At 36.5% G+C, this 24,002-nt stretch overlaps 1 protein-coding gene across 2 annotated transcripts in view; it reads right to left on the minus strand.

The window, feature by feature from the left end:
- The window catches only part of LOC131041883 (magnesium transporter MRS2-A, chloroplastic), a 411,268-nt gene that overhangs the window by 213,953 nt on the left and 173,313 nt on the right, over window positions 1-24,002 (minus strand). For both annotated transcript variants that reach the window (XM_057975112.2, XM_057975111.2), the window contains exon 6: window positions 12,341-12,409. In XM_057975112.2, the coding sequence (XP_057831095.1) occupies window positions 12,341-12,409 (69 nt within the window). The remainder of the gene's footprint in view (window positions 1-12,340; window positions 12,410-24,002) is intronic.

Consider the following 24,002-nt stretch of genomic DNA (forward strand, 5'->3'; position numbering starts at 1 on the left):
AACACCATACTTCAATGTTCATTTATTGATTTTGGTTGTCATTACAACAATTTTGGCAGCAGTTCTACTATATTCCTAACTACTAAATTCTAACCTTCTAACAATCTAACCTGCTCTAACTGTCTACAAAAACTCTAACTTGTTCTAACTGTCTAACTAAAAAAAATCTAACCAAAATCTAACCCTTTACAATGAGAGGCATCCTGCCTTTTATAGATTTTACAATTTGAATCGATGGCCAGGATTGACTGCATCCAAGGGCCCTAATCTGCCTTCTAGAAGCCTGGCACCTTTAACCCATGCCCATTTAATCCTCAGTTATCCTCCCAACCATATTCTCAACTACCTACAACTGTTTGACATAAATTCAAGTCAATCAGGTAGCTAAGACATTAAAAATACATTAGGTGGGGCCCACAAGCAGTTGTTTACATTAAACAAGTTCAATTTTCAGAAACTGAATTTCTGGAATTAAATCCAGCTATGTATCCTTCTGAGAATGCATATTTGGTAGCATTTTGAGTGTTCCTTGTCTTTGGTCTCGAGGGTGGACTTCGTTTTTGTGGTCCATGGTGGCGCGCTTCCCCATGCTTGATTTTAATCCTCTGCAATGCGCTCTTCATTATCAGCACCTGTCTTTGTCATTTTGATCTTGCTATTTGCATTTTCGCTTCTCGGCGTTGATCGTAATCCTGGCTTCTCTTTGCGCTTCAGGTTGTCGTCAATCTCCAAACAATGAATTCCACTTTTAATAATCATTTTGAAAAAATTAAATAAATTAATTTAACAATCATTTTAAATTTTATCTTTAAATGCCCCTCTTCTCCAATATGAAGTTCGGTCCCTGCTCTTGATTCATTCTCTTACTTGGACAAAATTCGGGACTTCTACATGCTTTGAGAGATTTTGGCTTTCCATTTTAACACCACTTTTACTTCTGAAATTTGCACCCTTGGATCAAAACACGCGATTTTACCTTTTAATCACCTGAGTCTTGGAATTTCGAGTATACTGGAGGCTTTAAGAGATTTACCTTTTCAAGCTATAATCCTTTGTTGGGCAAATTTGGACTTTCTCACCACAATGTGAGATTTTTACTTCTAGTTAGAAAGCCTTTGTTTCAATTTTCGGGCTTGAGAGGCCTTTTGTGAGAATTTCCTTTTCACCTTTTGGACGCCTTGCTTTGATTTTTGGATTGTTTAGATGAAATGGGAGATCATCTTTTTAATCTCAATTCCTTCGTTTGCCAAATTCGGACCTTTTGGCAAATTTGAGAGATTTCGTTTTAAGTTTAAATGTCCTTCATCTCTTCGTGCGAGATAGGTGAAATTCAAGATTTATTTTAAATCACAATGCTTGCTCATTGCCAATTCAGGCCGTAGAGGGCCTTTTGAAAGATTTCGACTTTTCAAGTTAAAGGCTCTCATTTGAATTTCGGGCCTAAGGAGCCTTTTGAGAGATTTTAATTTAAATGCCTAACTTGCTTGTTTAACGAAATTCGGCCATTTAGGAGGTTTTGTGCAATTTTAGCTTGGTTTTTAAACGACCCTTTTAACTGAGGAATTTCGAGCTATTTGTCTAAAATGGGCAACTTTATTTCAAGAAACTTCTAAACTTTTCAAACACTAGCTTCAATAAAATTTGGACATTTTACAAGAAATGCGCGAATTTCCCTTTTAATTGTTTTCTTGCAAAAGGATGGAAATCGCCAAATTTTAATCTTTACGAAATTCGCTATTTTAGGGAAAAATATGCAAGTTTGCCTTGGATGGGTTTAAATGCCCTTTCTTCTCTAACATATTCAACCAAAACTAATAAAATACCGAACTTTGGAGGAAACATGCGAGTTTGTAGAATTCGGCCATCTAGCCAAAAATGCAAGTTTAGCAGACTTTGGGCCTTTTGGAAAAGATGTGCGATTTTGGATGACATTTCGCCCTCTTCACTAATGATTTTCGAGCTTATTGAGGAAAATGTCCGTGCTTTCATTTTAGATTCCCGCCCTATCATCTCTGCACGAAGTCCAGGGCCGTCCTCGGCATTTGGAAGGCATGATTTGGGAGGATTTATTTCGGATTTTACAAGCAAAATGCCCGAGATTTCTTCTTCCTTCCTTTCGCATTGGCATTTGGGGGCTTTCTTCAGCGAATTTTGATGGCTTACAAAGGATGCTTAGCAACAATTACTCTGCACAGTCAGGACCTCCTCTCCCTCACGCGGGCAAACCAAACACAAAATGGGGGTCCCCTATCAACAACGGGGTGGGATGTGCAATACACACAACAGTCTCCCATCTTCAGACAAGCACATATGACTAGGTTCAACAATTCTTGGGTGGGATGTGCAATACACACAACAGTCTCCCATCTTCAGACAAGCACATATGACTAGGTTCAACAATTCTTTCTTTTATGGTTATTGTTACATTTGTAATTATTTTGGACACAAGGCAATCAATTGTAGAGTGTTTGCTAGAAGAGATTTCAGTCTCATGAATAGAAATTATTTTACTCCTTTGAGAAATTACATTATTATATGTTATAAGTGTAATAGCTTTGGACACATTGAGAATGTTTATAAAAAATGTGTGGCAGATTTCTCCAAAAAGGTTGATTCAAAGGACAAAGCTAAGGAGAGTATCAAAGTTTGGAGGAAGAAGGAGAAACAAGTGCCACTGGAGTCCTTGATCGTGCAAATAACCTATCTTCCACAAAATGAAAAGGACATTTGGTTTGTTGATAGTGGTTGCTCCAGACATATCACTAGAGATAAAAGCAAGTTTCTGACTCTTAAGAAAATCAATGGAGGCAAAGTTAGATTCGGTGGTAATTCATCTGCAAAAGTTGCAAGTAAATGCACAATTACTCTAGTAGCTTAAATTTCCTTGTAGTAGCTTATTCATGTATGTTGTCCTCATTTTTGTTTTCAAAAATGATGGACCATTACATAAAAATTTTGTCAAAAAATGAAAATTTTACTCTATGGCACGCTTCTCGAGGCAAGATTTTGCTCAATCCATCCTACAACCAAATTTCAATTTCATCGCATTCTGGATTCGTTTGCTATGTCTTTCCTTCAATTTCGGGTTTTTTCTCCCTAACTGCAGGTGGGAAATTTTCCTTAAATTGCAAGTTTTGATGTTTTCCTTTGTTTTACTCTTTGTAAGGAAATTTTTAGCTAATTACAAGTGCACTTTATTGAAAAAGAACTTGTAACTTACTTTTTATTTCCCCCTTGATGTTTTTTGTCTTTTTAAGTCATAATAGAGATTTTTTAGATAAGTTACAAGTTAATTTTAAATTGCAAATTTAAAAAGTCACTTGTAATTCTTTTATAAAGTTCTTATTTTAGTCTTTTTACTTGTAATGGGGATTTTATTCCCCTATTACATGTTTAAAGTTTTTTTGTTTTTTTTAATTAAGGGGTAAATGCTTTTAACTTGGAGCTATGAACCAGTGAGGCCACAAACGGGGGACCTCATCCCCACACATAACTTGTTCAAATCAGCGAGCACAACGGCCCAGCGAAGGCACAAGGCCTTGCAAGCACAAAGGCCCAACAAGGATTTCTCTCTCAATAACCTGATTTTGCCTAGAATGAAAATAAAGTGCCATTTTAAACTTGCAATTGAGTTTTAGAAACCCAATTTGCTCCTAGAATGAAAATAAAGGCATTTTGAACTTGCTAAAGGGTTCTTAAAACCCGATTTTGCCTTATGGAAAGAAAAGTGACATTTTTAAACTTGTAAAATGAAAAGAGAAACCCGATTTTCATTTTTACATGCAAAAATAAAACTTATTGCATTCATCCAAGAACCCGACCAGCTTCTTAGGCAATTTTCTTAAAAGTTTCCACTAATTTTTATGGAGATTTTCTAGGAGGAAGAAGGCGTTGTTAATCCATTGCTACTTTCATGCATTTTTAGACTCTCTTCAGGCCATTTGGAGATCATGAATGCTGGTTTCATGGTATTTGACAGCAAACACTTGTTTTATAAACTCCACGATTTTCTTCCACAAAATGCCACGAATCCTTTCTCTTCAAAGTCGTTTATGCTTCCTTCACTTAGGCATTGAGGTTAAAGGAAGATTTGACCAGTTCTTGTACCATTATACTTGCATTTTGTGCCACGTTTTTGCTGTTTAGTCTCCAAATCCGAGTTTGGAAAACGTGGCTAGGGTTTTCTGAGTTCGATTTATTGCTTATTTAAGGGATTGTCTTCTTCATTCAAACATTGTTTCATCTTTTGAAGAGGCATTTCGGATCGAGGCAAGGTATGTTTTCTTTTCTTCTTGTTTCATTTTCTTGTTTTCTTGTTTTCCATTCTAGTTATAAATTTGTATATATGTTGGTTTTGCCCCAAAATCGGTTTTGTGAGAGAGATTTTTCCCTTTGCAAAGCAATTTGTGAATTGCATTGTTCTTCCCCATTTTCCCTCTTTACTTGTATTCGGGATTTTAAATCCCGATTACAAGTTGGATGAAAATAATGGATCTTCCCTTATGGTTATAAGACTTTAACCATCTTTTGGTAGAATTCCAAGTTGCAAAGATCAAAAACACCCATCTTCCAAAATCGGGTTTTTAGAACTGGATTGCATGTTAAAAGTTCTTCCCATTTTCTTGAAAATGACATTCCCAAAATCTTCCCATTTTCATCATTCCATATTGCCTATATCCGTACTTTCCATTTACGTCATTTTCCACAAGTCTAAATCTCATTTTTCACTCATTTCTCCATTTTCCGTTTTACAAGTATACTTGCATTCGGGTTTTAAAAATCCAATTGCATGTTCGTTCTTCCCCACTTGTATACTTGTGAAACTTTCCCCAAGATCCGAAATTGGTCAAAGTCAAATTTCCAACATTCCCATTTATTTCCCATCTTTCTCTCACAAAGTTGTGAAGTGCAAGGGCTGAAGTTCTTCCCATTTGAAGAAGGAAAAATGTTAGTTGCAGTTGATTATGATGTTGCCTTAACACTTTTAAGTCTTCATCGCAGTATACCAAGTTGTCCTCCAATGTCAGATTTACCATCCTCTCCCATTCCGAAGAAGTTGAAGTATAAATATGACAAGTACCAGAATGAAATTTCACTTTCGCAAGTTTCCTCTCCTTTGGATCACATCAAGGATACGGAGATAGGGCATGTGGACATGTCAGAATTCATTAAGAGGGTGGAGGATCCGCAGGATAGTAATATGCAACGGTTGTTGGACAGCCACATTCATCATGCATCTTCTTTTCCAGTGGCTGCCCTAGAACCTAAATTTGTTCTTGCTTGCGCCCATCACTTTGACAAAGAGACGAGAACCATTAGAAATGGTGATGGTGAGGCAATACTCCGCCTTGATGCAGATACTATTGAGAATGTCTTCAGAATTGTTAATTCTTGAAATGTCAGTCGTACAATTTCATAATTCCAATGCATGGATTAATTACATGTTAACATATATGTTAATAGATAAACTATTAGCATATACGCTAACAACAAATAATAAATAAAATCTAAATCGAATTATGGTGTTTGCCACCGGTCACACCCTTTCATGTTAACAGGCTATGATTAAGCGATTCATAATCGCTTTCCTCACGATCAACGATGATCTTAATGGTGTTAACGTGCTGGGTTATCATGAGTGGTGTGTAGGGGAGAGATGTGTCTTCCCACGTGGGAAGACATCTCTTCACTACGTACCCCCTCATTCACATATATATAACACGCATACAATGAGGAAGAACACAATACCAAAATCGATAAGTGTTGTGCATCCTTCCAATTACACTATAGTAGTTCAAGTTTGATTTCAGATTATATATTCATCCCATCTATCCTCTTGATCATAGAATTTGAATAAACTTAACAAGAAAACCACCAACACCTGTTTATATGGAAATTTCAAAGGATAGTGCAGCTAAGTACTATGTCAAGAGGGAAAAGGACTACAAAAGTCATATTAATAGGTGGATTCATGAGCCACGAGCCACCTTCACAAGATGGGCTAAGTTGTACCGTTGTGACTTTACGTGGGAAATTGGAAACATCATTACTCTCTTCAGCAAAATGATGGGTCTTGAACACTCTAATGTTTTTCTACCTTGGATGTATCAATTTACCATGTTCATAAGGCAGTCCCATCATATATCATGGGGAGAGATTATCAGTGATGCTTTGTGCGAGCAACTTGCAGCAGTCCCTACTACCATGACTTTCTACATGAATTCATACTTAGTCTATTTGGCAGCATCACTCAGACATTTCCCTGGTCTTTCTACCAAGGCTAATCGCTCGCTTATACCTATGTAGGAATATTATGATTAGCTGCCTTTCAGGCCCAGCAGATTACATTTCAGAAGGATTCAAGATGCATTCTTTGGTTACTTCATGTGCCAGTTTGACAAGACTCTAAAGAATAAAAGGGTGTCAGATGAAGCATGAGAAAGAGTGGATGAGTATGGGTGCTTGTTTCTTCAATTCCCAACTTTCGCTTATGTAAGAGTCGGATGCTACAGTGGGCAACCATACATGCTTCCTAGATACCCGACCGATAAGATCATTCAAATGGAGTTGGGAAGACAAATCATGGGTGTGCACGCTCATCAATCTGTCAGACATAAAGTCGGAATGGGGATTTCTACAACAAACCCGTTGAAGATTGGCCGGTATTCTCTTGTCACATCCGTCAAAGCCAAAGCTATGGAGACTGAGATGCAAGAGATTAAACTCAGAAGGTTTAAATCAAGGGCAGATTTTGACTACCCCGGTATGAAGGAAAAGATCAAAAAGTCCTTCGTACATGTGCATCGTATTGAGCATATCTGGGTAGATCTTCGTACAGAAATGGAGGTTCTCAAGATGGACTACTGCAAGCTTACTGTTGAGCAGGTTGAACCTGGTGGACATTCCGAAGGGAATGATTGATGATGGGAATGTGCTTGATCCAAAGTTTGTCTCACTAAGGGTTGAGGAAGCCCCACTTCCTTTAATCCAATGGTCACATAAAGAATGCACTTCCATTCTTGAAAGATTTCAGCCTATCTTAGCTAACACCAACACTTGGCTCAAAGGTAATGGTGTTCGACTCATCAAGATCAAGGTTGGAAAAGAAGATGACTCTACAGGGCCTCTTGGACGTAAGTCCAAGATTCGGGTTGACAACAAGGAAGGTGCATCATCTTCAAGTACTAGGATCAAATTGCGTGTTAGTCAGGCAATAGTGCTTCCTCCTAAGGAGGCGACAGTTCGTGGGAAAGAAAAGTCCCGGTTTCATGTTCATGTGATCGATCCTGATAATCCAAAAGAAGAACAACAATCAGATGATGCTCCCAAGTCACTAGCTTCGGACTCACCTCATGAGATTCCCTCCTCAGTTTCTATGGAGCTACCTCTATCTCCTCCTAACATAATAGTGGAGGAGTCTCCTCAGAATGTCATTCCTATTTCAGCAATTCAGCCACCTCTTGATCATCAACAAGAGAGTTTGCTGGAAATTCCTGAGGATACTCATGCATGTATCCATTTGTCAAAGATTCACACCTCTACTTCTGGCTTTGAAGAATTTATGAGGCAATCTTCATGCCCTTTTGTTATCAAGATAACCATGGTCGCCATCCAAATAGATACTCCTCCCAAGGTGACCACGACTGTTCAAACAGAAACTGCTTCTCCTTCGCCTTCAACAGCTACTAGAGGAGAACTAGTCGTTTTACCTCCATGGCTTAGTTTTTTTACCCCAAAGAGGAAGAAGCAGGAAATCTATCTTGATGTCTTTGATTATCAGCAACTCAAGCAATCTAGACTCAAGGTTGCTAAAAAAGCCAAGACAATCTCAAGAGTAACTGTTGACAACAACAAGATGAAACTAGCAGAAATTGTTGAGCCCCTTGCGGATAAGACATGTGAGGAAATGCAAGCTGCTGATTACAGGGTTACAAGGATAGAATTGGGTAAACAAACGCATGAAGTGGTCAAGCATGATGCCCAGCAATCCATAGCTTCACTAGTTCAGCGGTATGATCAACTTCTAGCAAAGAAAGACAAGCTAGAAGAGCAGAATAGGCAACTTGTTGCAGCTGTTCATAAAATTACAAAACCTGCTAGTGAAGGGAGTAATCCTACAAGTTCTTCCAGTTCGCAAGAATCAATTCGGGGAGTTGAAAGAGCTGCTCAGAAAGTACAAGCATTGGATTCTTGGGTAGATCAACTTCATGATCTATGTGCACAAGTGCTGAAAGACATTTTCCAAATGATGCCTAAGTTGGAGACCATTGAAGAAAAATTGAATCATACCTCCGAGACTTTCAAATAGAATTTGGAAAGGGTTGAAGGTAGCTTGACAATTTGGCGCACAATGCCTCGACAACAGTTGGGTGTTCTTCAAGAGCATGCCATTATTCCTTCCAGGGTCATGTACTTGGAATTTGAAGAACTTCTAGAGAATAAAGCCCTTGTTCTCAAATCCCTCATTGAGGAGATTGATGATGCAATGAGATTGTGAGCTTAAGTATTTCAAGGTGTTGTTTCTCATTGTGAGAAGGCCTCTTGCAATATGATGAGTCAGAATGGAGAGTTGATACCAAAATCATACCTCCGAGACTTTCAAATAGAATTTGGAAAGGGTTAAAGGTAGCTTGACAATTTGGCGCACAATGCCTCGACAACAGTTGGGTGTTCTTCAGGAGCATGCCATTATTCCTTCCAGGGTCATGTACTTGGAATTTGAAGAACTTCTAGAGAATAAAGCCCTTGTTCTCAAATCCCTCATTGAGAAGATTGATGATGCAATGAGATTGCGAGTTGAAGTATTTCAAGGTGTGGTTTCTCATTGTGAGAAGGCCTCTTGCAATATGATGAGTTAGAATGGAGAGTTGATACCAGAAGAAGTGCTCGCAGACCTACAGATGAGGATTCATAATGAGTGGAGGAGCGAACAATTTTTAGCTGCCTCAATTCAGGTTTTGATGAAACATCAAATCTTTTTGCATGAAATCCAGTCCACTTTGGAGAAGAACGACTCTATGCTTCTTCGATGCCATGATACCATCATGAAGACCATGGTTGTTGCCAAGAACACCCACGAACCGAATCCTGCTGAGCTACGAACGATCATCCAAAAGTTCGAAGGATTCATGTCTTCACATGCTACAACTTAAGTGTTTTTCAACACTTAGTTGCGTTTTTTCCAGAATTGTAATCTCTTAGTTGTAGTTTTTCTTTTGACAAATTACATGTAAAAACTTTTTGTAAATTGCAAGTCAAGTCTTTACTTGCACTTTTGTAATTACATGTAAAGCAACTAAAAGTTGTGTTCAGTTAGGACTGAAGTTGGAATAAGTCATGGTTAGTTATTGAATAAGTCTTGGTGGTTGAAAGAATCTCTCAAGTTAGTTAGGATCCTCCCACCTTTTTCTCAAGACTCCTCTTCTATAAATACTCGAGGAGTCTATTGTAATCTTCCTCTTTTAGAAAGCAAGCAAAAAATCTGCCAAATTTACAGCAAAGAAGTCTTTGAGCTTTCATGTGTGAATTCAAGAATTGACAGAAATAGAAGAAAATTTGCTCAAGCTTTGAGTCTTTCTGCTACATTCTTGAGTTTGTGTTCTATATTATCTTTCTTGCAAGTGTTTCTTTAAGAGCTTAATCGAATTTGATTTGCAGTCTTTGTGTTGCAAGTATTGGAGGTTAATATAAATTAGAGTAAATATTCTTTTGTGAGGAGCTGTAAGACTTTGTGCTTGCACCTGTTCTTAAGAGGGTTTAGAAGTAGATTTTGTAAGAAATAGCTGTGAGTCTCTGAGCTTGTACTAGTTCCTACTGTTTTATGTAGAAAAGAATAAGATATTTCAGTCTTTGTGTTGTTATAATTTGTTCTTGATAGCATTAGTATAGAAAAGGGTGGATAGGACTTCACATAATCTAGACTTTGAGCTTCATATTGTTGTCCCGTCTTAAAGGAAGTGACGAAAGTCTTTGAGCTTTCAGGAAACTTCATTTCCTTTCTCTCATTTCATTTCAAAAAGTTGTTACTGTTGTTTTATGTTAAATTGCTATCACTTTTCTGTGAAGAGAAAAGGATATTGGCTTTCTTGAAAGAAGAAGAAAGACTGTTGTCTCATCCTATTTTAATTTTAAGTTGTAGATAGATAGGGGGAACCTTCCCTTAATTAGGAGAGTTTTACTCGCACACTATAGTTGAAACCACAATTTTGTATATTTCCCCAAGTGTACAAAATTTTCAACCAACAATGTATTGTATCATCTATAAAGATAATAAAAGGAGCTTTCTCAAGTTAGCCACAGTATACCTAACGAAGTCTTGGTTTGTATTAGAATTTGGATGGAGACATCACACTTAATTGATGTTGAGAGGTGGTGCCCCCTCGTCCACACAAAAAGAATCTTGATGCATTTATTAGTTTTTGTTTTCTGCAGTTCAATTCTTTGTATTGTGTTCTTAGATTATCTTCATTAGATTAATTTCAATCATAAAATTTGCTTTAGAGAAGTACAATTGGTGGCATGTATAATACACAGTGCCTCAAAGCCTCAAGACCCGTAGTTCAACAGATTAAAACGATTATGAATGCTGACATCAAACAAAATCCTATCTCAACTGTTGGCATCAATCATCACTAACTTTTGACTTTGATAAAAATTCTGCAAGATTCAAATTTGATAGACTGTAAAGTAAATATCAATTGCTGTTATATAAGTGTCATTTGTTAATTAAAGTTATTATACATCTGGTGATTTTCAAGATTTTTCCATATCGTGGATGTCATTGATTAACACTAAAATTACACTCCAATTTTTCACTTGACACACTAGCATCAGGGATTCGCAACCAAATATCCCCCTCTTAATGGAGTTTTATTTTATTAACTGAAACACATGTTCTTGTTTTTGGAAAGTTACAAATTGTTGATACCAAATATTCAAGTTGTCAATTTACCATCATTACCCATAGCCCACCACCAATGACTGATAATGAGATTTATTTCTTTCCTTGTTATTTACAATTTTATCCACATTGTGATAACTATGTTTGTATTCAAGGCCAACTGATAGGAATGCATAGATCATTATCATTTTATCTGGTGACAAAGTTTGGTAATTATCAATGCTGTACCCAAAAGACTTGTTAATCAAATAGTTATTTTTATGATAAGTATCCCAGTTCACTCATCTCTTCAGCTTCGAACAATAGCAAGTTTGGTATATGGTCAACTATGACTATCTTTAAATTTTACAGATACACAGTCAAATTGGTTCTGCAGATGAAAACAAGTGCATTCCACAAAAATCACCTAGGGAAGCTTTAGTTATTAACATCAAGTCAATTCTCAGGATTATTTCCCTTTGCATCTTTATCCAATGCTAAGGAGTTCTCAATAAATATAAATATATTTATTCTTACTGTCATTGATCTGAATTAAACGAGTAATTCAGGAGGCAATGCTCATTGAAGTAATATTTTATAGGCAGCAGTCAAGAAAAATTCAAAACAGAAAAAGATTGAGGAATATTGGATAGTTGAACAAAGTAGAATTTTGATTCCATGCTTAGAAATTAGCTATTATATAGCTTTAAAAGAAAAAGAAAACCTACAAGAATTTGTAATTAAGATCTGTGGTCAGAACTAATGAGTAACCAAACTTGGTTTTAACCCATGCCCTTAGAATTTGAAATAGGCTGTTGGATAAAGACAAATTCATTAGAAAACTGAAAATATCTGATGAGTTATTTAATTTTGATACTCCTAATTGTTGGAGTTAATATCTCAGCATATCACTCTGAATTCTAAGTTTGTATATGCATTGAAAGCTTGGATCACAAACTAATCAATTAGATTGGACTGTAGCATAAGTACTGTAATTTTCACATTGCTAGATCCATTGAAGGGTCACAAAAATACAAATATCAATACGAGTAGATAAAATAAAGTTAAAATGAAAACAACTAAAAGACTACGACTACAGAATGTTCAATAGTCCAAACCCTTCATCGGTACAAAATTTTGATCCTTATCAGTGATACGGATGTTACAAGAGTATTTAAAGCACTGTATATCTCTTTCTTTTGGATTTGCACCCAATTATAATGGTGAATTTTAAATAGGGTGAGACATATTTGAAAATGTCTATTTACACAAAATTTGAAATTCATTATTCTATCATTCTTTATACCTTCAAATTTTGTTTTATGCATATAATGTATTAAATGACAAGGGTAAAGAGAATATACCTAAAGTTAAAATTGTTATATCCTCCATAGTTAAAAGAAAGAAAGCATATCCCAAAACTATTAAATATTGATATACTCACTATGTTTCCATACTCACATTAGGTTCAACTTCCATCAACTTTCGCTCTAATCTTTGTGTTCTTGATATCAATGCAGCTTCCATCACCTGTACAAATAAAAATAATTAGTTATATAAGGAAGTTCTCATTCAAAAAAAATGTTTTAACAACAAAGTAGAAAACAAACATCAGGGCATTAAGGTTATCTATGATTCTTATCAAGTTATTTGTTTCACTATAGAGAGCAAACGAATTGGAGGAGCTATGCCAAAGGCCATATAAAGCCCTAGAATAAGGCTCCTTGAACCCTCTTTGAGTGATAATGTCCAAAATCTTTCATCAAAACAATACCAGTCATTGATTTTGGGCACTATATTTGAATTTCTATGCTATGTCAAGAGCTCCTATCTGCTGGTCGTGAGGCCATATGAGATATCACCAAGGGAAGTTGTGGGGTCATGAAGATACTTTGAGGGCATGCTAACAGACAGAAACACAAGTTGCAGTCAAAAAGTTGCATTGGTAAGTTGGGTGATTCTCATAGGATGGGTAAGCCACAAAAAATTTGGAGGTTTCCATTATCCTTGTTGCCATCATTGAAGTTTATCATTATAGCTGCCACTTCGTGTTGTTATATTGATTTGGGGTGAAATCATGGGAGATATAAGTGTGACACTGAGTGCAAAGTATTTGTTAAATATCAGCAGTGTATATCCAGCTGCCCAGTTTAAGCCTCTACATCAGCAAATTGCATATGTGTACCAACTCACAACATTAGGAAGTGATAACATGTTATAAATCTGTATATTGCATATAAACTGGTTGATTATTGATTAACTATGAACTATCAAAATTCTCTCCCGACTTTGATCATCTAGATACTTTCTTTTCAGAATCCTTACCCATTTCTAATTTGGATTTTCATACATACTCCAGACTAATTTAGCCCCCAGCACATCATTGATCAGATGCCATCTTCTCAATCATGCTCCCCCACCTTGTTTCTGTTTGCATACTTTGTCCCATGCTAGAAGGGGAATCTTGTCTTTGTCCTCATTTCCATTCCAGAGAAATTTCTTCATTCCTTTTTCAATCACTTTATTAATCTTGGCTAGGAATTTCAAACATGACATTGAGTAAACAGGGATAGCAAATATCACTGCTTTTAACATTAGAATCATGCCTAGTGAAGTAAGCCACTTGCCTACCATCCTGCTATTGCTATAGCATTTTTCTCCACTAACTTGTTCCACAAATTTGATCTACTAGCTCCCTCAAACAGGGGAATGCCCAGAAATTTTCTCGGTAGTCAACCCAACCTAATACCCGAAACTCTTGCAATTTCTCTTTGAATGTCTCCGTTGGTATTGAAGTAATATATTTCAGATTTGTTCCAATTCACCGCTTGACCTGACACTGAACAATACTTGTCCAAGGTGTTTCGAATAACTCTTGCCTCTCTAATTGTTGCTTCCCCCATCAACAAAGTATCATCTACAAATTGAGTATGTGTTAGCAATTCCACCCCACTAGCAATCTTTATCCCCTTCCACCATTTCGTTGTCCTATACTTGTTGATCAACCGACCCAAAGCTTCCGCCATTATTACAAATAGGGACGGGGATAAAGAGTCCCCTTGCCTTAAACCTCTAGACATTGAAAAAAGGCCCTGTGGACTACCATTAACTAGAACAGACATCCTTAGCGCTGAAATACAGCTATTCACCCATTCAATCCAATTTTCATGGAAACCAAATTGACAAAGAATGCTTAATAGAAAAGGTCTATTTACATGATCATATGCCTTCTTTACATCTGACTTTATCAGCATCCTGTTTATTTTAGCCTTACTAACTGAGTGTATCGCCTCATGTGTGATAATGGTCCCCTCTACTATGTGTTGTCCTCATTTTTTAATTTTCAAAAATGTGACAACCCCTACAAATTTTTGCTTAAAATGTGCCATTTTTGTCTCCATGGCACGTTTTACAAGGTGCAAAACTCACATTTGTTAGTGTCAAATAATTGGTGGGTATCTTTGCCATCATTGTCCACGTTTTGCTGAATTTTGGTCTTCATTTTCCTAGCTTTTTGTGCAATTTCGGGTTTCAGAGCAGTCACTGCAAGTTGAAGATTTTACTCTTAAGGCACACTTCCCGAGGGAAAAAAAATTTGCTCTTTGGTGAGCTGGACTGATCTTCTGTCCACCCTCGATTCACGTTTCAAATTTCATCGCATTTCGAGTTCGTTTGCTATGTCTTTCCTTCAATTTTGGGTTTTTTTCTTCCTGACTGTAGGTGGGAAATTTTCCTTCTATTGCAAGTTACGAGTTTTCTTCTGTTTTTGTGTTGTAAGGAAATTTTAAAACAATTACAAATGCACTGTATTTAAAACTTGTAACATGTAACTTACTTTTTATTTCCCCCTTTCTTTTTATGTCTTTTAAGTTGTTCTAGGAAATTTCGGACAAATTACAAGTGAATTTAAAATACAAGTTTAATGAGAACTTGTAATAGGGATTTCATTTCCCTATTACAAGTCTTTTAAGTTATTGCAACTTTTTATGTCATGTCTTACTTGTAATGGGAATTTTATTTCCCTATTACAAGTTTTTATGTTTTTATTCCTTTTAAACTTGTAACAGGGATTTTATTTCCCTATTACAAGTCTTTTTGTTCCTTTATGTTTTTTAAACTTGTAATGGGGATTTTATTTCCCTATTACAAGTTGTTTTGTTATTTCGTTTTGCTATTCTTCCTCTAAAACCCGAATTTGCCTAAGTGATGAGAAAAGTGAAGTAATTAAAACTTGTAAAGGGGTTTCTAAAACCCAATTACATCTTTTTGAAAGCATTTTTCACTTGCATTTGCAAATGAAGAACCCCACCTGCATTCTTCATTCCAAGGGTCCGAGTTTTGTGGATTTCTTCCTTTGAATCTGTTTTTGTGGGAGTCTTGCGTTGAGGAAAGGAGGCATGGGGCGTTATTGTTCCACTTTTGCTGGTTGTCGGGCCACGTATTCACCCTTTTCTTCTGCATTTTTGCAGCATGTGGTGGTTCTCTTTGCCACGTTTTTTACCTCCATTGTTGGGCGTGTCTCTTACTCTCTCTTGCATGGAGTTTGAACGCCTTTTTATCCTTCTTTTGCATGTCGTTTTTGGTGCAAGAAGTTTGAGCCCGAGTTTGTTTTGGATGCAAGAAGGGTTTCAACGTTTTTATTCCATCTTCTATTTATGGAGCATTTCGGTTCTTCCCAAGCTCCTTTGTTTTGGTCTAGGGCATTTGACCAAGCAAGGATTCGGGTTTCTAAGTGATCTTCCCAAATGAATAAGTTCTTTGAATGCAAGTTGTAAATGTGAAAGATTTTCCCCTCTTTCATTTTTCCTATTTACTTGTAGTTGGGTTTTCAAAACCCGATTACAAGTAACTGTGGTAATGTTGACCTTCCCCCTTTCGTGAAAAGAGTTAATCTTCTTTTTACAAAATTTACAAATGTTGAAGAATTGCCATGAGACTCATTCATTTGATTTCGAGTTTTACAAATCTGATTACAAGTTGAAGTTTTTCCCTTTTTCCAAGTTGTCAAGCTAAAAAAATTCCTTTACATACATGTACATGGTCATCCAAATTTGCAATCTTCTCCTTCATGTCAAAATCCCTTTCTCACCATTTCATCCATTCATTTCATTTTCATTCATTTTTCCCATTATGAGTCTACTTGCAATTGGAATTTTAAAACCCAATTGCAGTTGTTCTCTTACTTGCAGTCAACCTTCCAGAACCCGAAATTGGTCCAAAATGCACTCAAAAACACTTGAAAATGAGTCTCTAGCATGCAATTACAAGTGCAAACTTGTGTTTTCCCATTACACATATGAAGTTGCATGTTTTTCCTCCATAATTGCAAGTTAATGTTGTTGTTTTTCCACACAAGGAGATGAATAAGTGATATGAATGGTTGAAAGTATAGAATGTTTTCAAGAGAGAGATAGGCTTCTTACTTCAGCTTTGCAAAGAAATTTCCTCCTGAAAAAGCCAGTACTACCCCAAGCAAGAAGATAAGATTGAAGTTCGTTGGCGAAAGACACAAAGATCATTAAGGATGCAAATTCTCGTTCTGGTTCGAGATGTCTTCACCAATCCTGAATACTTAAAGTTCTAGCATCCTGAAGCAGCATGAAGATTTTCAAAACAAAGGATGATGTAGTTATAGTCGTGTCTTTGGACACATAGAATAGTTTCAATTGTGTATTTGTAATATTTTTTTGACAAACTTACTTGTAAAAAAACAATTTTGTAATTGCAAGTTTATCACTTGCACTTTTATAATTACAAGTAAGTTGATTACAGATCAATTTAGAATAGGACTTGTAATTTTGAATAAGTCTTAGTTAGTAGTTGGAATAAGTCATGGTGGTTGAGAGAATTTCTCAAGTTAATTGGGATCCTCCCACCTTTTTCTCAAGGCTCCTCTCTTACAAATACTTGAGGGGGTCTAATGTAATAGATATCTTTTGGCAAGGCAACAAAATTTTGTCAGTTTGTATGACCACTCTAAGACTTTGAACTTAGATGTAAATGAAATTGCTTTCAATAAAAGAGGCAAGTTGTGTTGAGACTTTGTACCAATTCAAGTTATGTGACGACATTTTCTGGAGTTGATTGTGATTTTTGTTCTATTGTTCAAGAGGGATTTAAATTCAATCTTGCAAACTTTGAGCTGCTAATTGTATTTGGAGTTATATGTTTGGTTTTCAAACTTGGTCTTGTAGACTTTGAGTTGTTTATCACGTTTGAAGCTAGTGTAAAAAGCTCAAGTGGGAAGATAGCTTCTAGACTTTGTGTTGCTTCTATTTTTAAGACTTGTACATGAAAGGTGAAGTGCATCATATAGACAGAAAATTGAGTTGTTGTGTGTTGTACATTGTTATCATTTTGAGAAGGTTGATAGGACAGTACAAGTGTTGTAGACTTTGTGCCATTTCAGTTTTCTCGTCCCACGGAAGTGACGGAGGTCTTTGTGCTTTCATGGAAACTTTGCTTCCCTTTATGTTCCAAAAATCCTACAAAAATGTCTCATTTCTATATTTGTTGTTATTTATTTCCAGTTGCTATTACTTTTTTGTGAAGAGAAAAGAGTATAATTTTTTCTTAAAAGAAGAAGAAAGACTGTTGTCTCACCCATATTAGATTAGTTTAGTTTGTAGATAGGGGGAGCCTTCCCTAAATTAGGAGAGTATCATACTCACACACCGTGGCTGAAACCACAATTTTGCACATCCCCCAAGTGAAAAAAAAATTCAACCAACACTACGGATCTATTTGGGGTGAAACCGCTTTGCTCTTCTGAAATGAAGTCGGGCATCACCTTCTTTAACCTGTTTGCCATCACTTTGGCAATGATCTTGTAGGTAGTATTGCATAATGAAATTCTAAGTTACCGGTTCTTGCCAAAAATGGCCTGGTCCTGGTTCGTGCCCGGTCTTGGTCCGAGCCTAGTTCGACCTGGGTCCCACCCGGGTCCTGCCCAGGTGGCTGGGTTCCCTGTGGGTCCTGCAGGACCTGGGTGGGACCTAGGTCAAACCCAAGAGGACCCAGGTGAACCCAAGCCCGTGGGTTCCCAAAAACGGGGCCCATGAGTTAGAAAACAAATAAAAACAATTAAAAAACAAAAATTTTAATCTTATTTTAACATCTAAACCCTAATCCGCCCCTTTATGATGCATTTCATGCATCAAAACATGCATTCAACCCGTTCTACTTGCATTTTTGAAGATTTTTTCTCCACAATCAGGTTTCTTAGTTTTTGTATTTTTCTTCGAAGGTGACGACTACGAAGGTGTGAGACACGCATCAAAGGCATAGGAATCACTGGAGAAGGAAGATTTAGCCATTAAAGGTAAGTGAATCTGAATTTTTTTCAAGTTTTCAAGAATTTTTCCAAGTTTTTTTCAAATTTTTTAATTTTTTTTTTAAGTTTTTTTAAGTTTTTTTAAGTTTTTTTAAGTTTTTTTAAAGAAGTCTTGTATATTTTTTTACACTTTGTATGCATAGTATGGGGTTATAATGCTGAAATTTTAATAAATTTTTTCAATAATGTTGTGCTTTTTCTTTTCATTTTAGGTGCATTATTCATATAATCATACATAATGGCTAGAACTGGAAGTGCAAGTGCAAGCTCTAGTTCAGTTGCAAATGTCCGAACTGAAAATAGCCCCTTTAAAATTGATCAAGATTCACCACTTCGGCATTATACAAAAATGATCAAGCCAGTGTCTGGTGGTGGGGGTTTTGTTTGGCAGTGCAACCATTGTGGCACTGAGTATACCAGCTCATACTTTCGAGTGAAAGGCCATCTTTGTTTCATCCCTGGGCGTGGAATAAAATTTTGTAAGGAATCAGCTAGCAGGGGGCTGTTAAAAGCTCTAGTTTTGGGATATATTAGAGAACGAGAGGAAGCTGATACGAGAAGTAGCAAAGCAAAGACTAATCATCCTCTTGTCCATCCAAGCTCAATGTCTCAGAGGCCTTCTAGTAGCATTGGCTCCACAAGACCAACTGGTTCACATCCTTTCATGCAAAACCCACCAGTTGATGCAGTAGAGAATCAGAATGTTGTGGCTTCACGGAAAAGAGGCCCATTGGATTTTGCCTTCAAAAATGAACTGAGAGAGATTGCAGATTCCAAAATTGGACGTTGCCTTTATGGCAATGGGCTTCCTTTCAACCTTGTTAGATCACCTTACTTTCGGGACATGGTGCATACTCTTTGCAATACACCTTCTGATTATGTTTGTCCAGGGTATGAAAAGGTGAGAACCACCTTATTGGCAAAGGAGAAAGCATCCATAGAGTCACAGTTGAAGGTCATCAAAGATACATGGCAGCAAACAGGTGTGACCATTGTTTCTGATGGATGGAAAGATTGTAAAAATAGGCCATTGATCAATGTTATAGCAATGTGTCCTAAAGGAGCAATGTTTTTGAAAGCAATGGATTGTGAGGGGCAAGTGAAAGATGCAAGTTTCATTGCCAATATCTTGATAGAATGCATTGACATGGTGGGGCCTCAAAATGTTGTCCAAGTTGTAACTGAAAATGCTAAAAATTGTAGGGCAGCAGGGACTATAGTGGAGGCTACATATGGTCACATCTTTTGGACACCATGCACAGTACACTCACTCAATTTAATCATGCAAAAGCTTGGCACACAAATTGATTGGGTGAAAAAACTGTATGCGGAGGGCGAGGAGATTCAAATGTTTGTGACTAATCATCATATGTCACAAGCCATTTTCAAGACCTTCTTCACAAGCCATTTTCAAGACCTTCTCCAAGTTGGAGTTGTTGAAGGTAATTTATAATTACTAATTTTAAATTTTATTTTTTAATTTTTTAGTTGTAAATTTGTATTTTTTATAGACTTACATTTGATATATGTTGTGTATTTTGTTATGTCATGTTAGGTTGCTGAAACACGATTTGCATCTCACACGCTCGTCTTAAAACGACTTCTGAAGGTGCGAGACGCCTTGAGTTCTATGGTCATCAACAGCTTGCGGAGTGTATGGAAGCAGTTCCACACAGAAAGAGCTCTAAAAGTAAGAGCATTGATCCTTAGTGAGAAATGGTGGGATGGTGTGGAATATGTTTTGAATTTCACTGAGCCCATCATGAGCATGATTAGTATTCTGATACTGATCACCCATGTTTGGGTGAGATTTATGATGGCATGGATTGCATGGTGGAAAAAATAAAAGAAGTAATAAATAGAAAAGAAAATGACCCAACGGAAACATTTTTCAAAGTTGTGCAGAAAATTGTTGTTGACCGTTGGAACAAGATGACCACCCCCTTACATCTCTTAGCATTTGCTTTGACGCCAAAATTTTATAGTGCAGAGATGCTTGCAACACCAAGGAGGGTGCCACCATATAGAGATGCAGAGGTTGCTTCTGGCTATAGGGCTGCCTTTAAAAAGATATATCAAGATGAGGAGACAAGAAATATTGTCATGAGGGAGTTTGGCCAATTTGTATCTGCAAAAAATCATAATGTTGTAGGTCTCAATGCTAGATATGGGATGGATGCTGATGAGTGGTGGTATGTACATGGTCAAGGCTCCGTTTACTTGCAGCCTCTTGCAATTTTAACTTAACTCCCAAGTATGTATCTTTTCATTTTTTATTTTTATAGTTTTCCAATTCCATTTATTGCTATCACATTTTTATTTTATAATTTTAATTTATAAATTTCTAATTATGTTTTAACTTTTAACAAGTTGCAAGTTCTTCTTCAGCTGAGCGGAATTGGAGTACATACTCCTTCATCCACTCAGTCAAACGTAATCGTTTGGGTGCAAAGAAAGCTGAGGATTTGGTCTACGTACACTCCAACCTTCGTTTGTTGTCACATAAGGACCCTGGATATAGTGAGGGTGTAACAAGGAATTCGGATCTAGCACCTAAGTGTGCTGATTTAGATGCTACAATTGCAAAACTTTGCCAACTCTCTATAGACGAGGCAGTTATGGAATTTAAGAGAGACATAGCTAGTGGGAGTGGCATTCCATTTGATATTGGTTCAATTGATGCTGAATTTGAACCACTTCATGACCTTGGGCTTGGGTTGGATGCTTCAAATGAAGATGAATATGGAATTTAAATCCCATAGATGGCTTGTAATTTGAATGTTTAACTTTATACTTTATTGTGTGATGACATTTTCACATTTTGAAACTTGAAACTTGAATATTATCTTTTTTGCAAATTATGAATATGATATTACATTTATGATTTACGATATATCAATATCAGAATATTTATTGGCATTGGCAATTATGGATTTATGATTTATGATTTATCTGTTATCATTTATGTATCATTGTATGGGAAAGTTACATTGTATGTTTCATATTTGTATGTTTGAACTGTGAACATATATAATTTTGATATTTGAAGTTTGAACATATATATATATATATATAAAAAAAAAAATTAAAAATATATATATATATATGTACGGATGAACCCGTACCTGTACCCAAAAAAAAAAAATTTAACGAATCCGCAAATCCGTACCCGAATCCAAACCCGAATCCGAACCTGAATCCGAACCGGAACCGGTAACTTAGATGAAATTGGGCGTAGATCATCAAAAGTCTGCACCTGCTCACTTTTTGGAATCAACGTTATGAAGATATTATTCAAGGATTTAGAAATGTATCGTTTCTCCTTTGTTTCCTTTTACCATCTCGCAAAGGTTCGCCTTCACTACCTCCTAGAATTTCTGAAAAAAAAGAGGGTGGAAATCGATCCGAGCTGTAATGTCCCCTTTTTAGCTCATTCCTATTCTTGAGTGATTAGCCTATTAGCATTCCAACCCTCATAGGCTAATAATTGTGGATAGAGGGTCTTCTGAGGGAGGGGCTTTGTTAATGGAGGTTCTTGTCTTCTCTAGAATTCAGTATGTTTCAGTTTGATTTTTCTTTGGCTCAGATTAGACTTTGTTTGGGCTCAGTTTCATATACTTGCTATTTATAGTAAGTCAGGAGACAATCGAGATGGACCCTTTCTATTTTTAGTTAAGTCAATGGGTTGGACAGAGGATAAAATGGTCAACTCTCCGGTGCAGACAGAATGAAGAAATATTGATTAATCATGGAGTTATGCTTATTTAATTATTAATAAAGTGATAACTTTATTAGTAAATTTTATTATGAGGCCATTTAATGTTATAGTATAACTTATTATTATTTCATAAAGAAAAGGTTGTGTTCATCATGAAAAGGAAGCCATTTGAGGAATTAATTATAAAGTAGAATTTTAATGAAATATTAAAAGTATTCCCTAAGTCTCAATGAAATAACATTTTAAATGTTATTAATGTGTTTTTTTTAATGGAAATCGAGCCAAGAAGGATATATAAATACTCCTGCATGAAATCGTACAATTAATTCTTGAGGATTGTTTATGACATTTGAGTTCTGAAAAGAGGAGGGCAAGAGTTTCTGCCTGCTTCCAACCATTGGAGAATGTCAACTCTTCAATGTGTTTGCAATTTTGATGCTGTGAAATACCAGCAGAATTATTGCTTATCTGTGGGCTTCATATAGAGATCCAGATTGTGCATATTTGAGAAGATTCGATTGGAGTTTGATTGAAAAGTATATTTGCAGATTGGAGAGTAAATTAAAAGTCTGATTTTTAAATTACAGTCATATATGTTGCCATTAGAAGCCACGATTTTGTTTGTAGCCTACTCATTTGGCATCGACTTCACAAGGCCCTTGCAGCGCATCATTTTAAGCAGCCAAGCAATGATTTAAATACAAATTGACAGAGGTTACAGGCTGCTATCTTAATATCAGAAATCTGATTTCAAGATACAAGGGCGGCAATTTCATTGTGAACAAAAAGAATTGAACTTATATGTCTTCACAGCCATCACTTCCAGGTTTGCTACTGTAGGAGTTCATATCAGACTTTGGCATTGTTTCAAGACATCATATTAGCATTGAACTCAAATTGTCATTCTTTTTAGGATCTATAAGTTACATGCCAAATGCTTGTTCAAATCTTCATGTTGAATAGAATGACAATATGCATGTTAATTGTTCGACAAAATGTCTATTGGCTGGAGGTGTGCATTTTACTTGTAAAATTAATTCACATGCATTAAAGAAGTCAAAGGAAAGTTGCTTTTGCATCTGGCTCATTACTTGATCATTGTAGTGTTAATTGCAAGCATTCGAATTATATTCAATGTCCATTTAAGCAAATAAATCAGACTGAAACATAGAAACAGCAAGTGAAGGGGTTGTTTGCAAAGTCTTTGACAAAATTCCTAAGTGTTTAAAACTGAAAATTTAGGTTAGAACCACTAGGGGGTTTCTACAGTGGTATGAGAGCGATTTCCTGCCATCCTATTGGGGTTGGAAATCATTGAGCTCACACGGTTGACATTTGAGTGACCAGCACTCTTGCATTGTTTCAGTCATGGGAAAGACAAAGTCAATTGAAGAAATTATGGTAGAATTCATGCAGGCCTTTCAAGACTATGATAGGAATTTAACAAGGTTTTGACAACATCCAGAAATTTTGGATCCCTTGTTTGCAAAGAAAAAGAAAAATAATCCTATCAATGCAGAGAAAAAGGATAAGAAGGTGAAACTTGAGGAGAAAGTGGACATTTTTAGCGCTCAAGAAGTTGTTATTAGTTATGATAACAAGTCTAATTTTGATGACAGCAGTTGTCCACTTGAGCATGAAGATGAGTTGAAAGTCGTGGCAGGTCCAGAAGATGTTATGGAAGTGACATTGGGTGTTGGCACTCATGATACTAGTGCCAAGAATGAAGATCGCATGCAAAGGTTGACCCATAACCGTTCTGATTTACATGACAGCAGTAGTAAAACTTTGCATCAGGTGGACAGTGAAGAGGCACAGGTTCAAGGAGTTGTTTGGGATGGTTGTGTTGCTCCTCATGAGACACAATTGTGTGAGGAACCAGTTGTTGTTATCGATCAAGCACCTGCTTCTCTAGATGAGAAGTCTACTAGCAGTCTATTCTATAATGTGCAGCTGATTACAGAGATTGATTCTATAAATGTTTTGGCCTACAACAGGGATGATGGATCAAATGTTGTGTCAATTCACAATTAGAGATCGTGACCAAGAATCCAATGATGCAACAAGTACAG

Source organism: Cryptomeria japonica, chromosome 1 (genome assembly GCF_030272615.1).
Source record: "Cryptomeria japonica chromosome 1, Sugi_1.0, whole genome shotgun sequence".
Lineage (NCBI taxonomy): Eukaryota > Viridiplantae > Streptophyta > Pinopsida > Cupressales > Cupressaceae > Cryptomeria > Cryptomeria japonica.